The sequence below is a fragment of the Hippoglossus hippoglossus genome, chromosome 17 (genome assembly GCF_009819705.1).
Source record: "Hippoglossus hippoglossus isolate fHipHip1 chromosome 17, fHipHip1.pri, whole genome shotgun sequence".
Taxonomy (NCBI): Eukaryota; Metazoa; Chordata; class Actinopteri; order Pleuronectiformes; family Pleuronectidae; genus Hippoglossus; species Hippoglossus hippoglossus.
Window position 1 is genome coordinate 376686 of NC_047167.1, and position 25756 is coordinate 402441.

Genomic DNA, 25756 nt, shown 5'->3' on the forward strand with positions numbered 1-25756 from the left:
CTTCTTTGGCTTTTGGAAGCTACATCCTACAATGTCTCATATACATTTACCTCTAAATTTCAACAGCAGTCAGTATCAGTTTGACTCATTATTTTCCCACTTTCTTTTTGTTTTTTTCTTATTTTGATTTTAACAATTTTTTTTAAAGCATTGAATGACTTTGATGTGACAACAACAGATTTAAAGGCAGCATTCTTACTATAATCAATGTAATTCTATATTTTGGAGCAGCTGAGTGAGGGGATATTTATCAGGAAGTGTTAAGTCCTTTGACTGCTTTTTAAATATGCTTTAAAGATGATGGTCAAAAAGAGGCTGATCAAAGTCCATTAATTCATTTTACGCCAATGGCTTGTGTTTGTGCTGTGTTATGCTCTAATATGGAACACTGAAAAGCAAACGAAAAGCATCAATTACTCCAAACTTCTTTTCGTATCGAGAACAAAGTAAAACATAACACCAACAAACTGAATTCATAATGTGACAATCATTTATCATTAATTTAACTAGTACCATAAAAGGTCTAAAACATGAATTGATGTGATATAAATACAAGCGAACTCACTTCAGTCAAAATGTTGAACAAGAGACTCAAAACACTGGGATTTTACATTTGAAAAGAAATTTAATCATCAGGATTTTCTAAATAAGTGTTGCAGGTAGCTCACTTTCAAACACTGTGAGACTGACCCTGAAAATGTACTGCTTGATACATACTTAACAACAATCTCTACATTCCTTTAACTGATTTCTTTAATGGTTTACATGATAAAGCAACTGGTATGCGCTGGACCCTGTTCCATATGGATATATCAACAATTAAGCTTTTACAGAATACATGTTCAAGATGAGATGTCAAATGCAAATTACATACACTCAATTGATATAATATGTTGTTAAGTTTAGATGATCCCTGATAGATATGCATTCAGATATGTCTATTATAGTCTTATAATATAATATTTTACAAACAATGTTAGTGCATGTAAATGTACTTCATCAGTTAACATAGGACTGTTAAAATCTGTCCGGAAATTAGTGCAACACATTTGGCTATTACTTCAAAAAGAACAGTAACAAAAAACTGTGACTTCAGGTTGTTTCTGAATGTTGAAAAAAGGTTCACCCGCAGGGAAAAGGGTACTTGATATCTGAACATATTAGTGGAAGAACACTGAGATATTCAAGCTCCCTGTGATTCTTCTGACACAGTTTTACCTACATCAAGACACAAGACTAATAGCAGGCATAATTGTAATGTTAAAGCACAGCTGTGCATGTTGCAAGTAAACCATAAAGTAGACCCTTCTGTAGCTTTTCAAATTAACATTAGCTTGATGACAGGAATAACACAGTAGGAAATGAATGGATATGGATATAGCTGAAGTTTGCTTTGCTCACTAGGAGACTACGGATGCATATTGCTTCCATTTAACCGCCTCTAATTTAGCGCTAATTTATCTGACATTTGTCACAGTTTGGGACAACTTTGTCTTTGTGCCCTCAAAATGTTCTGGAAATTCAGTTTTCAGACGACATGAGCTTAGCTAAGATCAGATGTGTTCACACTAAGAAAAGTCAAAGCAAACCCAAGTTAATAGAAACGTAACCCAGAGTATGCGCTCTGCTTGGGTGGAAAATGTCACCAATGCACGAATATATGGAAACAATAAGAAAAGCAGAGGGGTCGCCAGTCACCTACTTGCTATCTCCAACAGGCTAGTATGCTACTAGCTAGTACAGTTCCAGTTAATGTATGAACAGTCAGGAAATTTGCTGTTTGCAAAAAAAAAGGTAGATCATGTTCAGTAGGAGTCTGCTTACTGCAAAGAGCTGTGAGTGGTCTGGACTATCAGCTAAACACAAAGTAAGGTATCACTGACCTAAGAACCTCAGTTCGCTTCACTGTACCTGAGGATGAGTGCGTGGCCAAGGCACTTTACTTGTGAGATGTGAAATGACACTGAACCAGATTAACAACAAAAAAAATGTCTTAAAACCCAACATACATGGTGGACCCCTAAAATTGTTAATATGACATTGAAATATTGGCTGTTGTATTAACGGTATAGTGATCCAACCATATTGGTACTTTAACAGGTAGTAGCAGTCAAGAACACTGGCTGGCTGAATTTATGAGCACTTGCATACACATTAAATTTCCATAATCGATCAGGAAGAGTCCTGGTAATCTTTGAAAGCATTTTTGTTTTTGTTTTCTATAAAATCATATTTAAAAATCACTCATGATAATGTAGTTTAAAAATTTGCATAAATATGATTTTTAGGCTTAAAAGATGGATTATACAGTCTAAGATATAGAGAAACCAAAAGACAATCAGTATTTGTATTTATTTGTTGCCCTCTACTGTTCTGTCCTGGGCTGTATAATTTCAACAACACACTAGGAAGATTAGGATTAAAAGGGGGGTTGAAATGGATAGCTTTAATACTTCCATCTCATTCTTCACTTCTTATTCTGCTACCTCACTCAAGTTTTTGGCTGCGTCCCCTGAAATTTTCCATGAGGTTGAAGGCTCCCAGGTACTGGCCCAGCATAATGCCTTGCTTCACGGGGAGGATGCTGTTGAGACAAGAGAAAAAAAATACAGACACACTTATTATACTTATTATACTATTATAGGAAATTGTAATTTCTGAGTATGGGGTATATAAATAAAATTTGATTAATGGTTTGACAAACACAGTTGGCAATTAAGTCCTTTCAACCGAATGAATTGTTTTCATATAGTGCTTTTTTCGTCTTATCGACAGTGCTCAGTGCTTTACAGTATACATCACATTCACATACAGCACATCTATACGCCATGCTTTTTCTATCACACACCATTCATACGCTGCAGACATAGCCATCAGGGATCAGTTCCTCAGGGATATTTCAGAATGCAGACTGGAGGAGCTGGAGACAGAACCACAGACCTTCTGGTTTGTGGATGACCCTCTCTACCTCCAGAGTCACTGCCACCCCTAATTAACTGCTCCAAATCATTCAAATCTCATTCAAGCTGCAATGACACATCGTGTTATTAAGTTCATAATGTTATTGTTTTATTGTTGCAAATTTTGATGTTGCATAATCTTTTTTTGTGTTTGGTTTGATGGTGTGAGCACTGTGGGCCACTTGTTGGTATTAAAGCTGCTGTATGAATGAAGTTCAATTGTGTGGAAATAGCCGCTGCTCTTGTCAGAAATACAGAATCTTCAGTCTGACTCAAGTCATTGTCAGGCCTTCACCTGTGTCTTGGCCAGGAGGCCTTCAGCATGTGTCTTATCTCCTGGGATTTTACTATTCACTCAGTTCTCACAATCACACACACAATCACACACACACACACACACACACACACACACACACACACACACACACACACACACACACACACTGTTTCTTTGTTATTCCCTCTGCAGAATGCTCTTCGCATGCTGTATGATTGTCTGACCTTCCTTGCAAGGAATAAAGTATATTTAAAAGACTATTATTCTCTAATCTCTTTATTTCAGAAGTCTCACCAGGTCAAATTTCCATCACATTTTATAACACAGTAACAGTTGTGGAAGTAAAAAATCTTGTAGATTTTTTTCATGGACATTGATAAGTACCTGAAAGTTGGAGCACTCCAAGACTTGGATGCACATGTATCTCTACTGGTAGAATCATTCATATAAAGGTATACGTATCCATCTAACTACGACTCATAATCTGCGTTAGTGTTGCAGAGGATAAAGACGTCACTGCACATTTAGAGAGAAATGAAAAAGGATTGTGCTCTTCTGGAGCAATCCACTAACACCAAACTCTATTAAAACTCATAAACATTACATAAACCTTAAGTATTGCAACATTATCAAGAGGACTTCTGCATATCATCCATCCATGAGAGTATAGAACCAATCCAAGCTGGAATTGGGCGAGGGGTGTGTACATCCTGGACAGTTTGACATTAACTTGGATGTCTCTGGACTTTTGAAGAATGTTGAAGCACCAATGGAACAACGTATTTGTGCTGATGTTAATAGCTTTTGTAAAATAATTTGTTAGAGGTGGAACGATGCCTTTCGGCATCTCTTGCTAAATCAGCCCATGTTAGCAGCTTTTGGATGACTAACAATCCTCAGACTAACAATGATTTTCTTCAAAGAGAGAGCAGAGAAAAGGCTGGATAATACAACATGTTATTCAAAGCCTGAATACAATGGCTTTTTTGTAAAATGAACAGAGGTGACAGGCGAGGCACTATCTCGATTTGTGTGAGCTGTGTTCCACAGACGAAAAGCTTTCTAATAGAGAATAATGGCCCTGTCCTCAGACAAATGGACCAGAGAAAGAAAGGAGAGAAAACATCTCCAGAATGCTCCCTTAGCAAATGTGATTAAAGGGCAAAGGAACTGAGCTGAAGTACTGAGGGTTTCATTTCTCTGAGGCACGCTTATCACAAACCTTTAGTTCCAGTACTGCACAGATAATACACCTTTTCTTAATTTGTGTCAAGTGATGGAAACATCAGTGATTCACACTGTCCGCTTTCTGCTGGAGCCAATACATAGTCTGATGTGTTGCTTTATGGGAAATGTAGGCAGAATGACTGAACCTACCTAACTCCTACAAAGACTGTATTAGCTTATACTGACCTTAAGTCAGTGTGATAGAAAACTACATTACGTTCACATCATTATAACACTGATTGCACAGGCCACAGTCTTTTTGGAGTATGATCTATGAAAAGACAGCATGTACTGACACCAGTCAAGTTTAATTCAGGCGTGTCATCAAGTGAATTTGTTACAGTTGTTGTGACGAAGTGCTTATTTTAACCAGAGAGTGAAGCCAGATGAAGATGACAGGCTGCAGCTGAGAGTTTGCTAAACTGCACTGATAATCATCCATTACAATGGCTTCCTCTAATATTTGTCATATGCCAATCAAGTAGACATCGCCCAACCCTAATGAACACTGTAAGCTGAACATAGCAGGAGTAGCAGGACGCAGTACGCTCATATATAAACTGGGGTATGTGGTGCTAAAGACCACAATCAACTCTGGTCTTTCTGTAAGTTTAATTCAACATCTGCAGATGGACTCCCACCAGAATGACCAGATGACCAATGACCTTACCAGAAAGATAAGTATAGCAGGATCATATAATTGTTTTATATCTGCTGGTTGGGTCACATATCATCTAATGCTAAACAATGAAAAGTTACATGCTGCCTTCACCCTGGTGTCTTCCATGTCTTTCCTTGGACATTGAGTGACGGACTGGGAAATTCATGGTTTTGCGTCGAAGCTACGCCGTACCCTACGCAGAGCGCTATGCTGTACCCTGACGTGCACCTTCCCAAAAATTTTACTTGGGTTGAGGCGACTGCAAGAGCTGCGATTGGTCTGACAGACTCGCCCCCATTTTGGAATTGAGTTGTGTTACGACCCAGCCCAGGAGAAAACCCAGTCGCAACATGATGAATGAGTCTCCCCTCTTCTCAGCTCCCAAGAACCACCAGCAACAAGTTATTACAGCTCGTTTAAAGGTTTATTAAAACTCTTTTTGCTTCAGGGTCGGCCAGGAGCAAAAAAAACCCCCCAAAAACCTTAAGGCTAACAACTTAAACTTACCTACTAAAATCGGTTGTTGAAAATAAAATATAGGTCTACTTTTGCGAGATATCGCAAACACTTTTGAGAGATCTCGCAAATGTGTTTTATTTAGGTCAATGTAATTCCGGGTCAGGTCGGCAAATTGAAAACACAACAATGGAGCGTTCAAACCTGTGGGAGAGATTAATAGATTATAATTTTGAGATTGGTTTTACATACAATGATATTAGATCAGTTCTGGGCAGTAAGCATGAGGTTTTGAGATAAGTGAGAGGCATCTGAAGAGAGTACTGCGCAAGGGGACACAATCGTCGCAAAGACTATTCTGAATTGGCGGTGGTGATCGAATTTATTACGAACTAACTGTTTTACTCTGGGCAGCTTCATGGGTAGATGTATACGAAGTGTAGAGAACATGGTCTGCGTGTGAGAAAAGAGGATGTGAGACTGATATTAAAGGAGCTGGACCCCCGAGGAGTGTCAAGCAGGCAAGCAGGACATCTCAGACGAAGGAGATACTTTTCCAGATGACCGAACTTCATCTGGCACCTGGACTCGTACGACAAACTAAAGCCATATGGCATTTGTGTCAATGGAAGTATTGATAGTTTTTCAAGAAAATAGTCTGGCTTAACCCATACACAACGAGTAGTGACCCAAAGTTAATTGGAGGGTATTACATAGAAGCAGTGCAGCGTTTAGGGGGCTGCCCTAGAGTTGTGAGAGGCGATCTTGGAACCGAAAATGCTATGTTCGAGGCTTTCAGCGTTTCCTTGTCCCCACTAACCAAGACAGAACCCTTGATAGTTACTTGGAGGGAGCCAGCACTGCCAATCAAATAATCGAATATTGGTGGGGTTTTCTTCGGAGACAATGCACGTTTGTGTTCTGGTTATCCATGTTTGAAGACCTCAGAGACAACGGGTTCTTTGACGGAGGATTTCTGGACAAAAGCCTCCTTCAGTTTTGTTGCATGGGACTCATCCAGGTGAGTCAATGAATTATAATGTTTTAGTATGCTTGTATGTGTACGTGAGAGAAGGATGGTAGAAACAACAGAGGGAGAAGAGAGACAGGGAGATGGAGAGAAGGGGAGAGAGAGAGAGAAGAAGAGGGAGGAGAAAGACAGGGAGATGGAGAGAAAGGGAGGAAGGGAGGTGGTAATGTGTGAATTCTATAATTAAGTGCTCTATTTAAGTTGCTATATATATGGGTAGTTCCTCCTAATTTCATTTATAAATTATTTTTAACAGGTTGAGTTGGATGACACTGCACAGGTTTGGAACGTACACACCATAAGGCCATCAAGGATGTTATGTATGCATTGCTGGAACTTTACTAGAAAAGAGACTTCCTTTCCCCTGTTGAAGATGTTTAACTGTGCAAAAATGAATGTGTCTTTCCGCTGACCATACCATGTGATCAAGATATGTATGAACTATGCAATATCTTTATGGCCACCATCAGATCCTTATCAGGCTGTGAACTTGTTTATGCACCTAAGGGAGGCTATCAGTGCATCTCTGTAAATCAAAAGTACATTGTCCAGTAAATCAGGAGCACTGTGTTTAGTTGTGTCCAGTGAGAAGAGCTGGTTCCACAAATAATTCCCTCTGTCATTTCCCATTTGAAAGTTTTCTTTAAATAATACAATGTACTGTTCATGTACTGTTTCTATATACACCAACCAGTTTTTGTAAGCACCAGTCCCGTTTTAGATGTTATAAACCATAAGATAACTCAAATACTACTTTGTCTACATCCCTCCTCCCTTTTTTGACCATGTGTTGAAGTGATGGTGTGTGCTTAAGAACTGGGAAACACAATTAGTTGGACTTTACTACCAAAAACAAGTAGTGCAAACATCAAGGACATGTAAACAGTAAAGATATCTGTGCATAAACAACTCCTGCAGTGTAATGTAAAAAAGGGGTACAAAATAACCACACAAGTGCTTGATCTTGGAGTGTGGAAATATTAGTAATAATTATTCTGTATTTTTGTGTGAAATCCTGGCCTGCATCCCTGAATCTGCCAATCCAAAATTTACCAATTAAGTAAGACCAAGTAAGAACATAGAAATATAAAATTACTCCACATTGTAAAAGCCATTCAATGGCACAAACATTTGGTTTCTAAAAAGTGAAATTAGCAAATTTAAGACAGTAGGAAATGAAAGTGATATGTTGGAAATATTCTGTAGACATTCTAAAGGCCAATTGACCATATTATGGCTTACAGTTAGAGGCAGGTCTTTTCAGGCCATAGTTCACACATGGCACATTAGTTCTTCTGTAAACAGCATCTCACATAGGTGTCTTCAACATCAACATTCAAACAATGTATTTCCCTGAATAAAGGTATAACTAAAACCTTAACATCAACAATTCTACCAGTGATGAACCACTCAAATCTTTTGATTAGCAACAACAACACAATATTAACACTAGCATCGAACCTGGGTTGGGGTAAAACTGACAGAAGTGAAAGCGGCAATCATTTTAAAACTAACACATTTTAACACTATAGTGATGTACTATTGCACCAACAGAAAATAGAATTGCAGACTGCTCATCACATGGCTCAGTGCCTTATGTGTTAAATGACAAATCAAACATAAAAATAAAAATAATAAAAATAAACAGACAGTTTCAGAACAGTACATTTTTCAAACCTGACAGAGCTCCTCCAGGGCCTATAAAAATGCCTTTCACATGCCGCAGGTATGTAAAATCATGAAGTGGTTTAAAGGTTGTGTTCAGGGTTTCTTCCAGTTTGCACTGCTGCCTCATGTATTGAAAGTAGATGTAGTGAAGGGAGGCCATTAGCTGAAGATGATGGGAGCTGTAAATCCTGCACAGGTCCTCCATGCAACCGGTTACTCTGAAGGATGAATAAAGTATAAAGTATTAATTCACAGAAAACACTTTGACCCTTAAAGTCTAAGATGTGATTGCAGACTGTAATTTACAAGTCTTTTTTAAAAGAGTCTTCTCAGCCTATCTTCCATTTAAAATCAGGAATACTCATGAAAGTCAAAAATCTGTGTAAATAAACTGCTGCACAATCCCAGAAATCTAGTCAAAAGGACTCCGCTGACTTCCACTACTACTGTAGCTTGCTATAGTAGGCTACACTTTTGGTATTTGTTTTCAATACAACTTGTGCATAACTTTGCTAAACCACAATACATTAGAAATGGTAGTTCAGGTAAAATGTTTGATATAGAAATTACATATAAACATGGAGAAATTTGAAGTTGTGGAAGCCAACATGTCAGGCTCATGAGAATAAAATGATATATTCACCAAATTCCAGAGGTTTTCATCAGCTCTTGTTTGAGTTATTGCAATTTAGAGGGTTCTAAATCAGCATAAGCAATTTAATGTTAATCAATTATTGCTGCAATAAAATTAAGCTCTATATAAACAAGGGTGAGGTAGTTAGTGGGTAGGTAAATAAGACTAGGTTATTTCATAGGCCACAGTAGGAAGTAGGAATGCATATTTTACTTTTTGAATTCATAGAAACAAACTTACTGAGTAATCAAATGTAACCAAAACTACAATATGTACTTCATAGAACTTCAGTAGTAATACCTTTCTCTAATTTTGTTAACAGCTGTAATTTTATTTCTACTTCCTTACCCCAAACGTACGTAGGAGCCATTTCATTAGTTTGAATATTATTATTTGTTATTTTTGCATCTATATTTGTAGACACTAGGGGGCACTAAGCACCAGACCAGGTTTCAGAATAAAGGTAGCAGGTGTGTTGATCAGGGGAAGCACCTGGAAGGGATATGGTTTTTTTTAACCAGAGCATGAAAAGAAGCTGCAGTATGAAAACATGTATGTTTGCCTTTGAACTGGAAAATAAATCAACCCAAACGTGAATCTTTCCTGGACAATGGATTTCTTAATTGCATGAGTGCAATCCAACTGAACTGGTGCATCAGTGGCTTTTTGTTCTAAGTTTATTTTAACGAAAACATTTTTTGACAGATAGCCACTACAGTACCTGTGTGACACCCTCATTGTTGACGTAATTTATCACAACTGCGTCATCACAGTCTGCTCCACCGAGGTAATCTTCCGGATCCCATTCAATTGCTCATAAAGTCTGTTATGTCAGTGTCATGTCGATGAATTTGCTTTCTTTTAAAATCACATACACGGAAGGCAAATTCTTCAAGTCTCCCCTTTGTTGAGTGGCCATCTGGGAAAAATAGCTCCTTCCCCATTTCCAAAATCTGAGCAACAGTTGTTTTTTTTCCACGGCGGCATGTCTTGTTCCTCCTTCATGTCTGGGCCTTACTTGATGGTATTCCTTACCTCTAAAATTAAGCCATCCAATTTCAATCTTCCGGGAAGTCTTTTCTGCTACACCATTTCCTTGTTTGGCCATCCCTTCACCATGCGTTTGGAACACACCTGATGCACCACACAGCCTTCCTTTTGTCTTCGATCTCATTTTCCGTGTTCCTATTTTCTCTCTTAATCTCTGTATGAGAGTCTCTTTATCTGTGCTGCACTTTGTGGTTTGACAAAAGGAGAGAATAGCTACTCAGTCGCCATATGAAGACATGTATTGTGCCATTTGTAAATCAGTCATGATGGATGGCACTGCCTTGTCAACCTGCAAACATAAAATATGAAAATAAATACTTTAAATGCTTGTTTTGAACATGAATGATACATACACATACAAAGATTCAAAGCCAACTCTCTCCTGTTTTTTCAAAATAAAAGGCTGGCTTGCTTAACACAAAAGCCCATTATATCCATTTCTACTTTTAAGAAATCTGGTTTTGTTTTATTTTGAATGATCAGGTGTAGTTTCCAGTTTAATAATAAACAGTCCTACAAGTGACTACATTTATTTATTCTGCATTACAAACATTAGGTCATTAATAAAATAATCTGCAAACGGAGACTGAATTGTGTTAAAGTTTATGTTCACTGCTCATAATGTAGCCTATATGATCATGGCAAGAGTTGCTTTGTTATATTCCATCTTGTTCAAATCCTGACTATTAGGACTAGCAAGATCGCAGCCAAGCCTTGTGTCAGCTCTTTTAGCTATGTCTAGCTCTAAATCTGTCACGATGTGAATTCATTTCTTTTTAGTACGTGAGTCACCGATAAATTATTGGCGGAAAGACATATTTGTAAAGTTGGTCACAAAAATTCATGATAAAATTATCAGTTATACCTAAAGTATGCATTTTTTGCCATGGCATGGCGATAGGCACTAACATTAGCTTATGTTCATAACATTAACCCTAGCTCCATCACTTTCAAGTCAATTCCCCGGCTTTTCTTATTGCGATATTGACAGAATTCTCCACCCACCTTGTCTCTTCATTTTCGCTATGTCTGCTTGTGGGACCTCCCTCGAATGAAGAAATGTTTGCAAGTCCTCCTCCATGGCTCTTGCATTTCACTTCGGACTCTGTGGGAGTAGCTTGAGTAGCATCTGTCGGTAGCTGAACTGACCCGGTAGTACATTGACCTAAATGAAAAACTTCGCGAGATCTCGCAAAACTTTTTGCGCGATCGCGCAAAAGTACACTTTTTTTAATCAACTAACAATTTTTTTCCCCCCTCCAGGTCCTTTACGGGGCTCCGTACTAAACTAACTAACTACTAAACCAAAAACAGGAGACAACTACGTTTAAACAAAAATGCTACCCAGTTGTTGGAACAGTTGTTGCAGTTCTTTAAGAAAAAGTAATTGTTCTTTAGCATCTATCAGCTCCAACTCCAACATGATCCACTCGCCATTGTTCTGAAGTAAACAGAGATGCCAGAGAAGTTGTAAATAAGTAGACCAGGAACCGTAAGACACTCAACACCAGCATAGAAACTCTACCACCAATAGCGTTTTGGCGGTGTAATTGCAGCGCGACTCACACACACCTACACACAACTATGAATGCTTGGCCCCCTGCGTAGGCTACGTGCGCACCTACGTTGTAGCTTCAACGCATAAGCATGAATTGGCCTTAATACTCGGCAGAATCCCTAGGATCTAGAAATTTCCACTACAGATAATTGCATTATGGCTCACATCAGTAGCTCAGTTAAGCTCAGGTGGCTTCACTTCAACACAACTCCGCAGCTCACTGTAATGGATTAACAAAATACTCCAGTATCAGACACATCACTCCTTCTGATCACTTTTGTTGTTCCATTTTGTATCTTGTGGGGAGATCACTGTATATAAGCTGTTGTACAATTTTACACTGTCCAATAAAAGTATGAAGGTTACATTCTAATTTTGGTAACAAATGAAAGATTATCAACCTTGAGGAAAAAGGTCATCTGACCTGAGTATATCTATCTAGTATACATCTAGTATATCAGAGAGATGACAATTGATGTTGGCAGGCTAGTGGGCTCAAATGTGAAGCCACATGAAAAAGTGAAATTTTCAGATAATCAAAGTTTTCATAAGCTGACAACATATTTTAAATCTAAGCAGCTATTATCTTCTAAATTTAATTTGGTGATACAACAGATAAATAATGAAGGTGTTTTTCGAAAATAAAAATACAGCAAGCAGAAACTTTAAACCACAACAGACATCTTTACAATGTAACACCATATTTAAATAGAAAAATTCTAAATAAATACGGATAAATCGCAAAGGGTTTCTTAGTTGAATTATTTGAACAATACAGTAAATATGGTTTGACTGCAGAGATACGAATGACAGCTGGCATGACCACATTGTAACACTCCCATGCCCTCTCCAACACAGTTAATTGACCAACACAATGACTTTACATCATTGACATGCCAATTATCAATAGAAAACCAATCACTTGAATGTTACCATTCAGTTTTAGTTTTTTTTGTTTTCGTTGCATGGACGCAAGATGCCACCCTAGGTGGCTGCCCATGTTGCCCATATTTGAATCCAACACTGTAACTAACCACGATGAACAGTCAGAGCAGAAAAGGGATAAAAAATCCCCAAAAAAGCTGAGCTACAGATAAACGTGGACAGTGAAGGAACAAAGACCAGGGATGGTGATAAAAAGGCAAGAAATGAAGAATGAAGATGATGTGACAAAGTGGTTAAGATACGAGAAAGGGTTACATGATGAGAGGAGATGAGAAGAATGAAAAAATGAAAACAGCACAATCACAGCACTCAAGAAGTCTTACAGAGATGAGACCACTTGTGAAGCAATCAGAGAGTCTTTGTTCACAGTGGTGGACAAGATGGACGTCAGTGGACTAGTAGAACCTAATGACTCTCCACGAAGAGGTCTGGTCCTCACACACATGTGCTGTACGTCTGTGCATGCCTAAAAGCTAAACACATTCATCCCTGTCTAAAGCCTGCACTTCAAGTAGTTTGGATGGAGGACAGAATGACTTGATTGTATATTAAGTGTGGTTTCATTCTTGGAGGTGAATGATGCCATCCCAGTGTTGATGAAAAAAGAAAAATTTGTGTTTTAAATACAAATTAAAAACACAAAAAATTAATGCAAGTTTAAGGTAAAGTTTAACCCTTACATACACCAATAATATTTAAAAGATCAATCTAGTTAGAACTGTGTGATGCTGCACATAAATTATATTGTATAACTTATTTTTACTGCAGAGCTGTTGTCTGGTAAGATATAGAGAAATTATGCTTTAGGAGACAATGGCCTTGTTGAACACTCACAAAGGAGAACAGAACAATGTACACGTCCTGAATAAGTGAAAATGTAAGTCTGCAGATACTATCTTTAACTTTCACGTTACCCTGTTGAGTCGTTCTCATTTCAATGCTACGTTGTTCTGTTTCTGTTGTCAGCTAACTTAAAGGTCATGTTCAGACCACGAATCACATGTGGACAAGCTGTACAGATGTAAAGCACCAAAGATGATAAATGGTCTGTATTTATACAGCACTTTTCTAGTCCTGATGACTTAAAGTCCTTATAGTACAGTTTTCACCCTTTCACACACACATTCATACAGTACATCTATGTGAGGCCCTTTCTCTATCACACATCATTCATACACTCCTGGCACAGCCAAGAGAGGCAAGCTGGGGTTCTGTAGTTCAGTATCTTGCCTAAGGCATGCAGAATGGGGGAGACGGGGATCAAACTGCCAACCTTCTGGTTGGTGGACGGCCCGCTCTACCTGCCTGTCATCCACATTACTCTAGAGTTTTCCATCCCCTAAGACTGAGACTTCTGAAAACAATGATGCAGATGCAAAAAATGCCTGCAGGCTTTTTAAAACAAAAATGAATTAGTGTGGTCGGAGATGCATTGAGATCCAATCACTCACATCACCCAGCAAAAGAAAGAGCTACAATCAAACCTCAGTGGAAGAAGACACATGTAAGTGCTAATACTGTACTAACAATGATCAATGTAAAAACAAACATACTCTCGATGTATAAAGCCAGTTAAGCAGACCTTTAACATACAATACATCCCCTCTGGCCAATCAGAAACCCCTTTTTCTCACGGCCATGATACCCTTCCATTTACAACAAGGAAACCTATTGACAGCATAAGACCAACTATCTTTGCAGTGGCTAACTGCTCAAAAAATAAGACAAATTTTCCAGGCCTGAATAGACATTTCTGGATCACAATTATCAATAACAGCCTAATGAATCAACAAATAGTCATGTTCGAATTTACTCTCCATGAAATGCTCTTCTTAAATTTTACACATTTTTTATAAGAATAGGCTGACAGGATCATTATTGAACAGCATCAAGCTTCATAAGTTGTATTTAGTCATATACTTGTGCCAACTGCCATAAAAACACTCTTTGTCTCCATAAAACTGATGGTCTTCGATGACTCCAACTGCTGTGGCTATATAAAAGGCAGCTTGAGGCACTGTTTGGCTCCAACGATAGACATAACTCATAGACAGAGAGCAGCAAGCGGATTTACATCTTATATTATGTCTGTTTGTTGTTTGCTGTTTCTGCAAGGTGTTTGCCAAGTTTGTAACCGCTCAACTGTGCATTTGGAGGCATGTTTAAATTGATCACTTTGGATGTGCTCTGGGAGTGCCGCTATTCGGCTCCCTTTCATCCACCCCTTGTTTTATTGATCCAATCATTAACACTTAATGTGGGGGATGTGGGGGAAACATGCAGGTTGTGAATTTGCAATTTTTTTTTACCCCTTTGTCCCCATAAATAAATGCTGCAAGAACAATACCGGACAAAACAGAAAACAGCAGAACTTCTGTCTGCAGGAGTGTGCGTGTGTGTGTGTGTGTGTGTGTGTGTGTGTGTGTGTATGTGTGTGTGTGTGTGTGTGTGTGTGTGTGTGTGTGTGCGTGTGTGTGTGTCTGCTCGTCTCTGTCCTCTTCAGAAAGGACAGAAACTGATAATCACACACCAGGGCTCCAGACTAACTTTTTTTACTAGGAGCTCTGTAGTCCCTTCCTGAAAATTTTAGGAGCGCAAGCAGAACATTTAGGGGCACACCTTACATTAACCTGCAACGCAATTATTCATATTTTCCCCCATTAATAGACAACTTACAGAAATTACAATGTCAGGGCTCCAGACTAGCACAAAATGTTGGCGCACCACTTACGGCATACAACGCAACACATTCATATTTTTTCCCATCTTAACTGTTTAACTGATACATGTTTTGGTAATAAATTGAAAATTTACAAAATAACAACCACAACAAAACAAGTAAACAAGGAACTTCCTCTTACAAAAGGCCTCTCCTTCCCCTCCCTTTAGAGCACATCCCCCTAAACACCACTAGGGCCTGGCACCTCTCAAGGCCAACCCTTGTAGTTGGGCCTTCTAGCTCTTTTGCCCTGACTGAACCTCATCTGTTCAGCCTCCTTGGCATCAATCTCCTTCAAGCTAGTTCCCTCAAGGCTTATTCTAATCAGGTCCTCCACTGTGTCCACATGCAGGGACCCTCTGACATCAGATGTAATCCCCTTCTGTGCTGAGAATCATATATTATTCTGAAATTTGCTATTCTGCAATTTAAGTACATGCTGATTGGGGCTGGGTATCGCCACTAATTTCCCAAATAGATTTGATTCCAATTCACAAGGTTTCGATTCAATATCGATTTAGTTAGGGATATGTCAGTCTGCAATACCAATTTTGCTTGGATATGAAAGAAATTCTCAGAGAACTTAAGATTTAAAATGTGAAAGCAAACCTCTAACTTGGTGCATTATTGAAAATATTAAGGTAGGCCTGTCATGATAACAAATTTTGTTGGATGATATATTGTCCCAGAAATTTTGTCGTTTTGAAACAATTTCATACCACTGATAAAATGTAAATATTTGATCATAAACCTTCAAGTAAAACCTTTCAAAGAGCAATGGACTTTCAATTCTTAAGAATATTCAGTCTGACATTTGAATTAAAATGTACAAATTATTATAATATCCTCAATAAATAAACCATAAATAAAATAAACCACACACACAACCAAAACAATAAATAAAATGGACTCTGGCTCTGTTAACAAAGATTGCTCTTGAATAAATATTAAACATTTGGCTCTTGGTTTATGTAACCAGCTCAGTAAACAGGATGGAATGGTTATGATTGAGATGACAAACGTATGATCATATATTTAGTTATTAATCGATGGTGTCGGATCATGAATCAGTGTCGCTCCGGTCACTTTAACACCGAGTCTGGGGTGTTGTACTGGAACGAATCAAACAAACACTAAGTTAACTCGAAGTACTGATCAGGTCCTAATAACTAGTGTTGAGTGTTAGTGTTTATTAGTTCAAGTGAGAGCAGGTCAGGAGGACACAGAAACTCCAGCTCGGTACAAACCGACAGCTGCTTCTGCTCTGATCATTGTGTATGAGTGAGTGGGGGCGGGGCCCTGGGGCCTGTATGTGTGTGTGGGTATATAGACTCCACCCCGCCCTCAGTCTGAAGAAGAGCACACACACAAAATGGTTCGCTTGCTCCTGGTATTTCATGTGAGAGCAATGATGATTTTAACAAAAAACGGGGGCATATTTGCAAGTGGCAGCGGTGCGAGTAGTTGTAAAGTTTACTCGCGCTGCCTCCAAAAATAGTCACAAAATGTGACTATTTGGTCGCAGTCTGGAGCCCTGCATGTATTTAGTTATTAATCGATGATGTCAAATCATGACTCCGGATTGTTTCGGTCACTTTAACCCTGTAGCAGGTATAAACATTTGTCTCATAAACTCTAGAGCGAATCGAAACTAACACAAAGTAAACGTCAGTCCTGTACGTGTCCTAATAACTTGTGATCAGTGATGGTCTTTATTGTTAAAGTGTAAAGTGAGCGCAGGTCAGAGGGGGGGTGAGGAGGAAAGACTCCGACAGAGAGTCTGACACAGGACGACCAGACCTTTAATGTGCGTCTGTCCTGAAGCAGCGGCGGTTCTAATTATTCAGTGGAGTCCGCATCCACATCGCAGCGCATCTAAGAATGGAGAAATGTCCACAGGTCTATGTTGTGATCCGATGCTATTGCATCCACTAGGTGACAACAGTTGTTAAATAGGAGTAATTAAAGACGCAGGAAACATTAGAGTAAGACACTAAGATGCACATGTATGTTGCTGAAGGCATGGTGTGATAACGGTGTGATAATGGTGTAAAGTTACATTGGGACTTAAACTAAGCCTCATCCTTCAAAACACGAACATAACAGTCTAGTGCTGAGCACTGTGCAGGAGACGTGGAGGGAGGGAGGGTAGAGACTAAATCCAGGCTCCTGACCTGATATTACGTTTTTTTTTCAATCAGTATTTGTTTGACAGGGAAGCTGTGCACAAACAGGAATATAATATTAATTTATGTTTCCTTATTTTTTTTTTATCTTGTCTTTGATTCGTATTTTGGCATTACCTTTGATGTCAAACCATTTTTTTCTCCTCAGGAGACATTCTCCGCCTCAGTTATTGCAGCAGATCATCTTTTTAAACATTGCCACTCAGGAGGACACGCTACAGAAAAGTGTGTCTTTTGTGGCTTCCACCTCCAACACAATTTTTTCAATTTCTGCTGTTGTGAAATTCTTCTGTGTTTTACCTTTTCTCTCTTATAACATCAACTTCTCTGTTCAGCACACCGTTCTCTTCATAATACACCAAAAGTCCTTATATGGTTAAATAGAGGCGTGGCAGTATGCTAATTGGAGAGAGCGGACACGCGCCTGTCTATTTAGAATAATTCTGATTCACAAACATATGCAAGGTGGTAAGAACAAAATTGGAACCTTGAATTACATTACATAACATTTAGCTGACGCTTTTATCCAAAGTGACTTAAAATAAGTGCATTCAACCATGCGGGTACAAACCCAGAACAGCAAGAATCATGTAAGTATAATTTACCTCAAAAAAGCTAACATTTATAAATATAAACACTAGAGTTGATGATGGATGGCACTAGCAGGCAAGGAGGGAGTTGCAGTAGTGGAGGCGTGAGATGACAAGAGCCTGGACCAGAACCTGCGCCGCCTTCTGAGTGAGAAGAGGACGTATTCTCCTGATGTTGTGCAGTATACATCAAGAGTTGTGTATCTACACAAGCATGTTGTTGCAGCAATGTTGGCAGCAAGGGAGGTGGCGTTTTTGTGCAAGCACTTATTTTGTGCACAGAGTAAGAACATTTTCTCCGCACGCTGGTGAATGAGGCAGCAATTTGCCTCTACTGGTTAAAGTGAGCAAAGTAAAGTGGTAAAGAGAGGACAAGTTGCTGGAAAGAGAGAAGAGAGGGGGGGGGGGGGGGGGGGGAGGGGGAAGAGAGGGGCAGAGACAACAGAGAGAGACCAAGAGAGTTCTCTTCTCCTATTAACATTAATTATGGATGCTGCTGTCTTACAGCCACCAGTACCAGACAACGTTCTACATCGATTCAACATTAGATTTTTATTTCCATATACTTTCAGTGTTCTGCCCAGCTCCTTCTCTGTGCACAGCCTCAGGGATCCCTCTCTGACTATTCACGCTTCCTCACATTTGTTCCCTCATGTAGAGATTTCCATTTTTTTGTCCTGTGTTTGTGTGTGATTCATTTGATCTGGGTAGGCTGATTTTAATTTCCTCTTCTTGGCTCCTTCCATTGTTTATTTCCCTCTTTAAAGCCCCTGCTTGTGATAAAAGGCTGTATAAATAAATGAACTTGGACCTGAACTCGATCACAACAGCAGAGAGTCAGCAGACACTTTACTAAATGTGTATAACGATAACGAGGTAAACAAATGGAGGGCATTCGGGGAAGAGAAATAGACTAAAGGGAAATGCTTTTAGAAGTGAAGTGAAATTGAAAATGTTCCGCACTGCCCTGACACCACTCAGTGAGTCACTGCACATGATCAAGTCATAGAAAAAGCCCAGTTGCGATGGCTTCAGGTCACGTTTCCACATTTATCAAAACTGCCTACACACAGTTGTGTCATAACTGTGCCCATAACCGTTTCAAAACAGAATGTGGGATTTATCAATTTGTGGTGATGCTTGAGAATGTGAGTCAATGTTAGCAGGCAGAGTGTCAACCAGGCTTTTTCACTATGTTGAGCAAAGAGTGAAAACAGTAACAGAAACAGAAGAGTTTTCTGACATGATGATCTCAAAAAATTGTTATATCGAACACTCAAACACAATTTCTCTTTAATAAGAAAATGCAAAGGAATGTGACATATTGACATGAAATGTGTTCAAGATATTAATCAATAATGAAGGAAAGTGTTTGTTCCAAAATCTTATTATGGCTGAAGTCTGAAACAAAAATATCAATGCTCACCAAATAAAGACTTCCTACATGTGCATCCACACATCTGTTTAATGTTCACTTATTGAGGGAAGCTTTTGGTCAGGGAAAAATCTGACCAAAGCAACCAAAGTCCATTACAATACCAATACAGACCATTTGACATTTACTTTTTGTCCCCCTCCCACCAATGGATATCAGTGCTTGTGTAACACATCGATAAATGAAAAAACAGACTCAGCGGCCCACATCACTTAGCATCCTGAAAGAGGCTGTGCTCAGATACTAGGGATTTCTTCCCTACCCTGTGCGGGGAGGGAATACTTCATTCAGGTCTATAGTCACATCGCTCACCTGCTCGTTACCCGTATCCTGTGGATTCCACACACAGTGTGGAAGCAGATTGGGCTTTCTCCTGCTATGAGATCCCACAGGTGTCTTCTCGCCCCCTCTACTCCCGGCAACACTTATAGTAGGATTCCAAATTAGGAAAGTACACTTCTTCAATGCAGTCACTCATAGCTTCCCCGGAGCCAAAGTCCTCGTCATCTTTGGTAAGCTCCTTGGGCTGTTGTGCTCACTCCCCTCATCCACAAACCAAGTGGGAGTTCACGAGGGAACAAATGACACAACTCATCAGCAGTTTGAGCTCACCAAGAAGGATTTTGATAACTTTTTCTTTGATTTTTAATTTCTTGAAGACGTATAGTTCTGCTTGCACAGGTACACTTTCTACCGAGCTCAGACCTGATCGAGCAGCATTAATGCTCGATCTTTCAGCTGCTTTTGATACAGCTGATCACAGCTAATTTATTTGATCGGCTTGATAATTAAGTGGATGTGAAAGTGACTTTATTAGACTGGTTCAAATCTTATCTGTGTGGTGGAACCTTCTCCGTTTCTGTTGGTAATGTGTCCTCTAACCAGGCAAATATTACCTGTAGCGTTCCTCAAGGTTCTTTTCTTGGCCCTTTATTGTTTTCAAATTTCCATTTTACCATTGAGTCAAGTTATTCGTAAATTTAACATTTCTTTCAATATTTATGCAGACAATACAAACATTTACATATCCATAATTCCATCGGCCTTTGCCTCAGTGACAACTTTTCTCACTGCCACAAAGTCGTGGATGTCTCCCAACTTTTTAATGCCCAATTTAGACAAAACTAAAGTGATGATGTTGGACCTAAAGCACACAGGGATTGTGAATTTCTGGCATTAGTTTCCCAGGGTTTGCAGTGCACCCATGAGGCCAGAAATTTGGTAGAAATCTTTGATAATAAGGATTATTGCCAAGATTAGATAGCTCCTTTCATTCAATAATGCACAAATTCCCAATAATGCCTTTGGCCCAAACACCTTACCAATTACCTCTAAGACCTGTCCCAATACTTGTGGGACGAAGGGGGAGGGCCAAGTCCTCAAAACTGGGATTTTTCAGACCCACACTTCAAACCAAAGCTATGAGAATTACCCAGCATACCTTGCGAATCACCAAATTCTGCATGATAATCCCGTACTTTCACATAATATAATGTTACATCCCCCCCTCTTTGAAGATACACAATGCACTTGATTTAATCAGCGTATAGAAGTAATGTTACTTAACATATGATGAACGTAAACGTTCATCATATGAAAATTGATTCGAACGCTGTTCATTGAACGCAACACTGTACAGGGAGCCACTGCAGAGGGGATGAAGAGCCGCATGCGGCTCCGGAGCCACGGGTTGCCGACCCCTGGGGTAGGGAGAAGGGGTTAAATGGGATTCTGCCTTAGTCTCCAGCTATCTAGATTACTGCAACTCTCTATTTGCCAAGCTACTCCAGAAATCAATCAACTGCCTCCACCTTGTGCAAACACAGCCATTACATTACACTCATTCTCTTTAAAATGTTTTTAAATCATTGAATTGCCTTGTACTAATTTACTTAGCAGACCCTCTCACCCCTTATTATTATCATTATTATTATTCTGCTTAACAATCTGTTACTATGGGTACCCAGGGCAAGACTAGATACAGAGGCAGGTAGGGCATTGTTAGGGTTCCACAGGTATGGAACAACCTCCTCCTATGATTATTAGTATTATTATTATTTCCTTGTTGAGCAACATACACCAGCAAAATATCTGACAGTTTGGTTTGTAAAAAACAAATAATATGACAAATGCCGTCACATGTTTTCTACTGTCAGGGAGGAAATGATCCGTCTCACTTCTGTCAATTCCTCACCATGAGTGTGGTGTGTGGTGGCTCGGTGCAGAGATTGACAGACAGTCTAGGACTTGCATGTAAGACTCTCTCTTCTTTATTTTTCAATAGCAGTAATAAACAACTGTACATGATACGATGGCCAGATTTTCATACCGTGGTATTTTGTTTTACTGGGATACCGCTTCAGATTTACTCCTGTGCTGATGAGATGACAATTGATTTTTAATCATAAATCTTACAATATTCCAATGAATGACAAAATACATAATCTTTATGAAATACTTTTCTATGTTTGCATTTGCAGAGCCAACTGATTAACAAGGCACACTAATTAAGTAGATTTTAGTGTTTGAATCTTAACAGACTGGAAGTTATTTAGGTTGTACTGGAAAAGCAGAATGGAAAATAGCAGACAGCCTTTCAAACTAGTAACTCTCGTCACGATGACATCACCTGCAGCTATGAACGTATGAGATATAATTTCCTCAAGAAAAATATCATCATTCCATTGTACTACAACCTTCCTGGCTTATAATCGTATAAATTTCTCTAATTTACAACTTTGGACGGTGCTATAATTTGACTGCCATAGTCGTGTTATGGTAAGCAAGTTACACATTTGCTTCCATCTTTGTTTGGGAGACATGATTATCTGTTCAGGACAAAATGTTGTGCAAAAGCTCAGACAGGACTGTGCCACGGCCTGCTGCAGTGGATTTTAAGCGACAGCCTCAATGTCTGCAGAGAGATTTTAGGAGCTCTCATATCCAGTTGTACTTACAAATGAAGTGCTTTCACCTATATAAACTGCTGTGGATGAATTAATAAATGTGGCTTCTTCACAAACTGGGTTCCCCAGATCTCAGTAATTACCTTACCATGCACAATAACTAATAGGAATGATGGCCAACAACAGTAACATAAGGCCTTAAGTGTGATAAATAACCCCCCAGCATACGCAAAACAAAACAAGGTTTTGCATGGTGTCAGGGAAAATTATGCTTTTACAACCACAAAATAAGTAAGACTATGATACAATGTGATGACCCATTTCTCATCACTAAATAAAATGTTAACAGTAATTGCAGTGCCCAGACAGTATAGGTGCTTTACATCTAGTTGGTGTATTGTTTTGATTTCTGACTGTGTTAGTGCATTTTGTAGTGCAGACTGAGGTGAATTCGACAGCCTGCTTCCACTGACAATCCCAGGTAAGAGGTGAGGAGGGAGGTGAGCTTCCACTGCAGAACACTGAGGAGGATGACGGAGGGACAGGAAATAAATAAATAAAGTGTTCAAATTTGACTTTCTGCAGGCAGCAGATTTTAATTCATTAAGATCAAGTATCTGTCTAATGTACTGGGGCAGTGGAGAAAACAGGTAGATTCATTGTTCTGCCACTGACACTGGGTTTAGTGAAAATCAAATTCCTCACACATCATCTAGAGGATGTTGTACACAATACAATTTCTATGTGGGGGGCACAGTGTTGTTTGTTTGTTTTTCTCTGTAATGTCTGGCATTTCTGTGTGATGTTTGCATGCAGACTGGCGACCTGTCAAGGGTGTACCCGACCTCTCGCCCAATATGAGGCAGGCTCCACTCCCGCTGCAACCCTCAAAGATAAGCAGTATAGAAAATTAAAATGGTCTTCTATACATCGAGTATTACAGCCCCAGTGATACTGATAGTGAGTGGCAAACTAATAATACTGAATGTTAGTGGATGAAGACATTTATAAAAGTATTTGTTGGTCAAAAAACTTTGGCAGGCAGAAACTGAATGTTTTAAAACCATCAGTAATGGAGTTATCCATGCAGTCCACACAGTGTATGAGAAAAGGAGAAAGTTTAACTTGAAAGTAAACAATCCGCAACCCACTGCAATTCAGCTACAAGCGCTGTCAGAGTGTTATCAGTTAGCCATAACACCAGCTTCAGTTATACGAGTGCTCTTATGGGAAGGGTTGTATTTAAACAGCAAATAACTCACAAAGTTTCACAATGAGCTACAGTTGGAGCCTGAACAGCACAAACACAAAATTATTCAATTTGTTAAGAGACCAAACTCAAACACTCTGACAAGATTTGTCAAATATGAACTACACTGGCTTGAGGAACACTGATAAAAAAAACACCCACACCCACACCCACAGCCACAGCCACACCCACAGCCACACCCACAGCCACACCCACACCCACAGCCACAGCCACACCCACAGCCACACCCACACCCACACAGTGTTGATGTCCGAGCTGAAAATGCACCTCAGCATTTAATCAGCACCTCTGTGACCTAGCTCAATAAAAAACGTACAACATGTGCAGCAAGTGGAATTCATGGGCAGGGCATGCAACCATTACAAGACCACTTGTTGTTACAAGGCTAACACACCAAACCCTGGGAAAGCAAACTCAGAACCCTGGTGAATGGAAAATGTGGGAATGAGTCATCCTCCACCCTGTTTGCTGCATCCAAACTGGAGTTCACTTGGAGAGAGCCATTGAATGACTTCACCCCACCTACATGTTGTCTGTGAAACATGGTACAGGCTAATCACTGAGTCAATGTTAAGCTGTACATGGGTAAAAATCGTCTGTTCTTGCTCGATGTAACTTCGGTGATCTGGTACGATATGCAACTGAGTGTTAGTCAGCAACTTATACTGTTGGAATCAGGCCCAGCAAGTTAATTGTTAAAGTTGAACTGTAGATCAAATCAAAAGACTTAGGGGTCAATAAAAAGTGTTTTAGAATATCAAGAATTCGAAACTGACTTATGTCTATTTGTTACAGTGACAGCTCATCCAGGGATCATGAGGAATATACACCCTTCAGCCGAGTTTCAGTTCAGGGAGTGGGAATACCAAGACTGAATTTGTGTTCTATAATCGAAAACCCAAAACTTTTTTCAACCTAACTTTTTTATAATTATTCACATGCTAAATAATTTTAGTTGGGAAATGAATATTTACAGGCATGTATCATTACTAGTTGTTTTCTACATTAAAGGTCCAGTGTAGGATTAAGGGGTATTAATCAACAGTAATACAATATAATATTCATAATTAGGTAAGTAATTAAGTTTATAATGACCTGAATGCAAGACAGACAGACAGACAGACTTCTACTTCAGAATTATTCCTAATCATTAGTGAGTCCTCTTCAAACAGTTGTACAATATGCTGTCACTGTCACAGTTTTACATTCACCCATTCACACACATTCATACAGTGCATCTTTGTGCAGCACTTTTTCTAAGAGAAGGGGCCATTTGGGGTCCAGTATATTGCCCAAGGACACTTCGGCATGCGGAATGGGGAAGACTGGAATCGAACTGCCGACCTTCTGGTTAGAGGACGACCGCTCAAACCCTGGAGTCGCAAACTTTGTTAAGCTGCACCCCCACTCACTGCAAGGCGCTGTTTGTCTGTTTATTCAATTATTATTATTATTGAACTTATAACATGTCTGAATTGCAGTAAATTTGACACTGCACTTCCTCCGGCCATTGAATATACACTTGCTAAGTGTGAAGTCGATAAGATCAACAGCTGATGGTCCAACATGTTGCACTTTCATGTTTCTACAGCAGCCCAGAACACAAACCTAACAATAGCACTAGGTAAGAGGGACTTAACATTTCTGTTACCTGAAGGCCATCGTAGTTTCTCCTACGTGTTTGGACTGGCAAATAAGATTGGCTATGGGCCAGTTTTTTTCCAGCCAATAGATAGTTCTAAAAAGGTCAGAACATTAACAAAGGCTAAATCATGAAATTAATATTAAAATGTATCTGGAATTTGAGGCAGTGTTACAGAAAGCTAAGTGGACTGCTCTACTGAGTGCTCTTAATGATCTATTTGACCTTTTCCATATTGTGAATACATGTGTATTTTAAGAATAACTAACTTCTTCTTTGATATGCTTTGGAGCCTAATTTACCCTAATTTTTGTATTTCAAATTGTGTTGTGTTATCATTTTCCATACTTCACAATCACTTTCAATGTCAGAGCCATGTCAGAGGCCTCAATTTACAAAACAATTTTTAAATTGAGAGGGACTTGCGCTTTTACTTTGTCTGCAATATTGCTTAAGATAAAGTGATTCTATGAATGTTGCTTCCAAGATGGAGATCAGCGCCCGGAAGTGTTTGTTTCAGTCCAATATTTTCATTAAATTAT

At 39.2% G+C, this 25756-nt stretch overlaps 1 protein-coding gene and 1 long non-coding RNA gene across 3 annotated transcripts in view; one reads left to right on the forward strand and one right to left on the reverse strand.

Moving 5' to 3' along the window:
• Positions 1 to 822: 822 nt before the first annotated feature.
• LOC117777780 (epidermal retinol dehydrogenase 2-like) overlaps positions 823 to 25756 on the reverse strand; it is a 54928-nt gene continuing 29994 nt past the window's right edge. For both annotated transcript variants that reach the window (XM_034612740.1, XM_034612741.1), the window contains exon 7: positions 823 to 2584. In XM_034612740.1, the coding sequence (XP_034468631.1) occupies positions 2488 to 2584 (97 nt within the window). In that variant the 3' untranslated portion in view covers positions 823 to 2487. The remainder of the gene's footprint in view (positions 2585 to 25756) is intronic.
• Positions 5578 to 6922, forward strand: LOC117777804. Its single transcript, XR_004616669.1, has 2 exons — positions 5578 to 6602; positions 6868 to 6922. It is a non-coding gene; the product is annotated as an uncharacterized LOC117777804 (long non-coding RNA).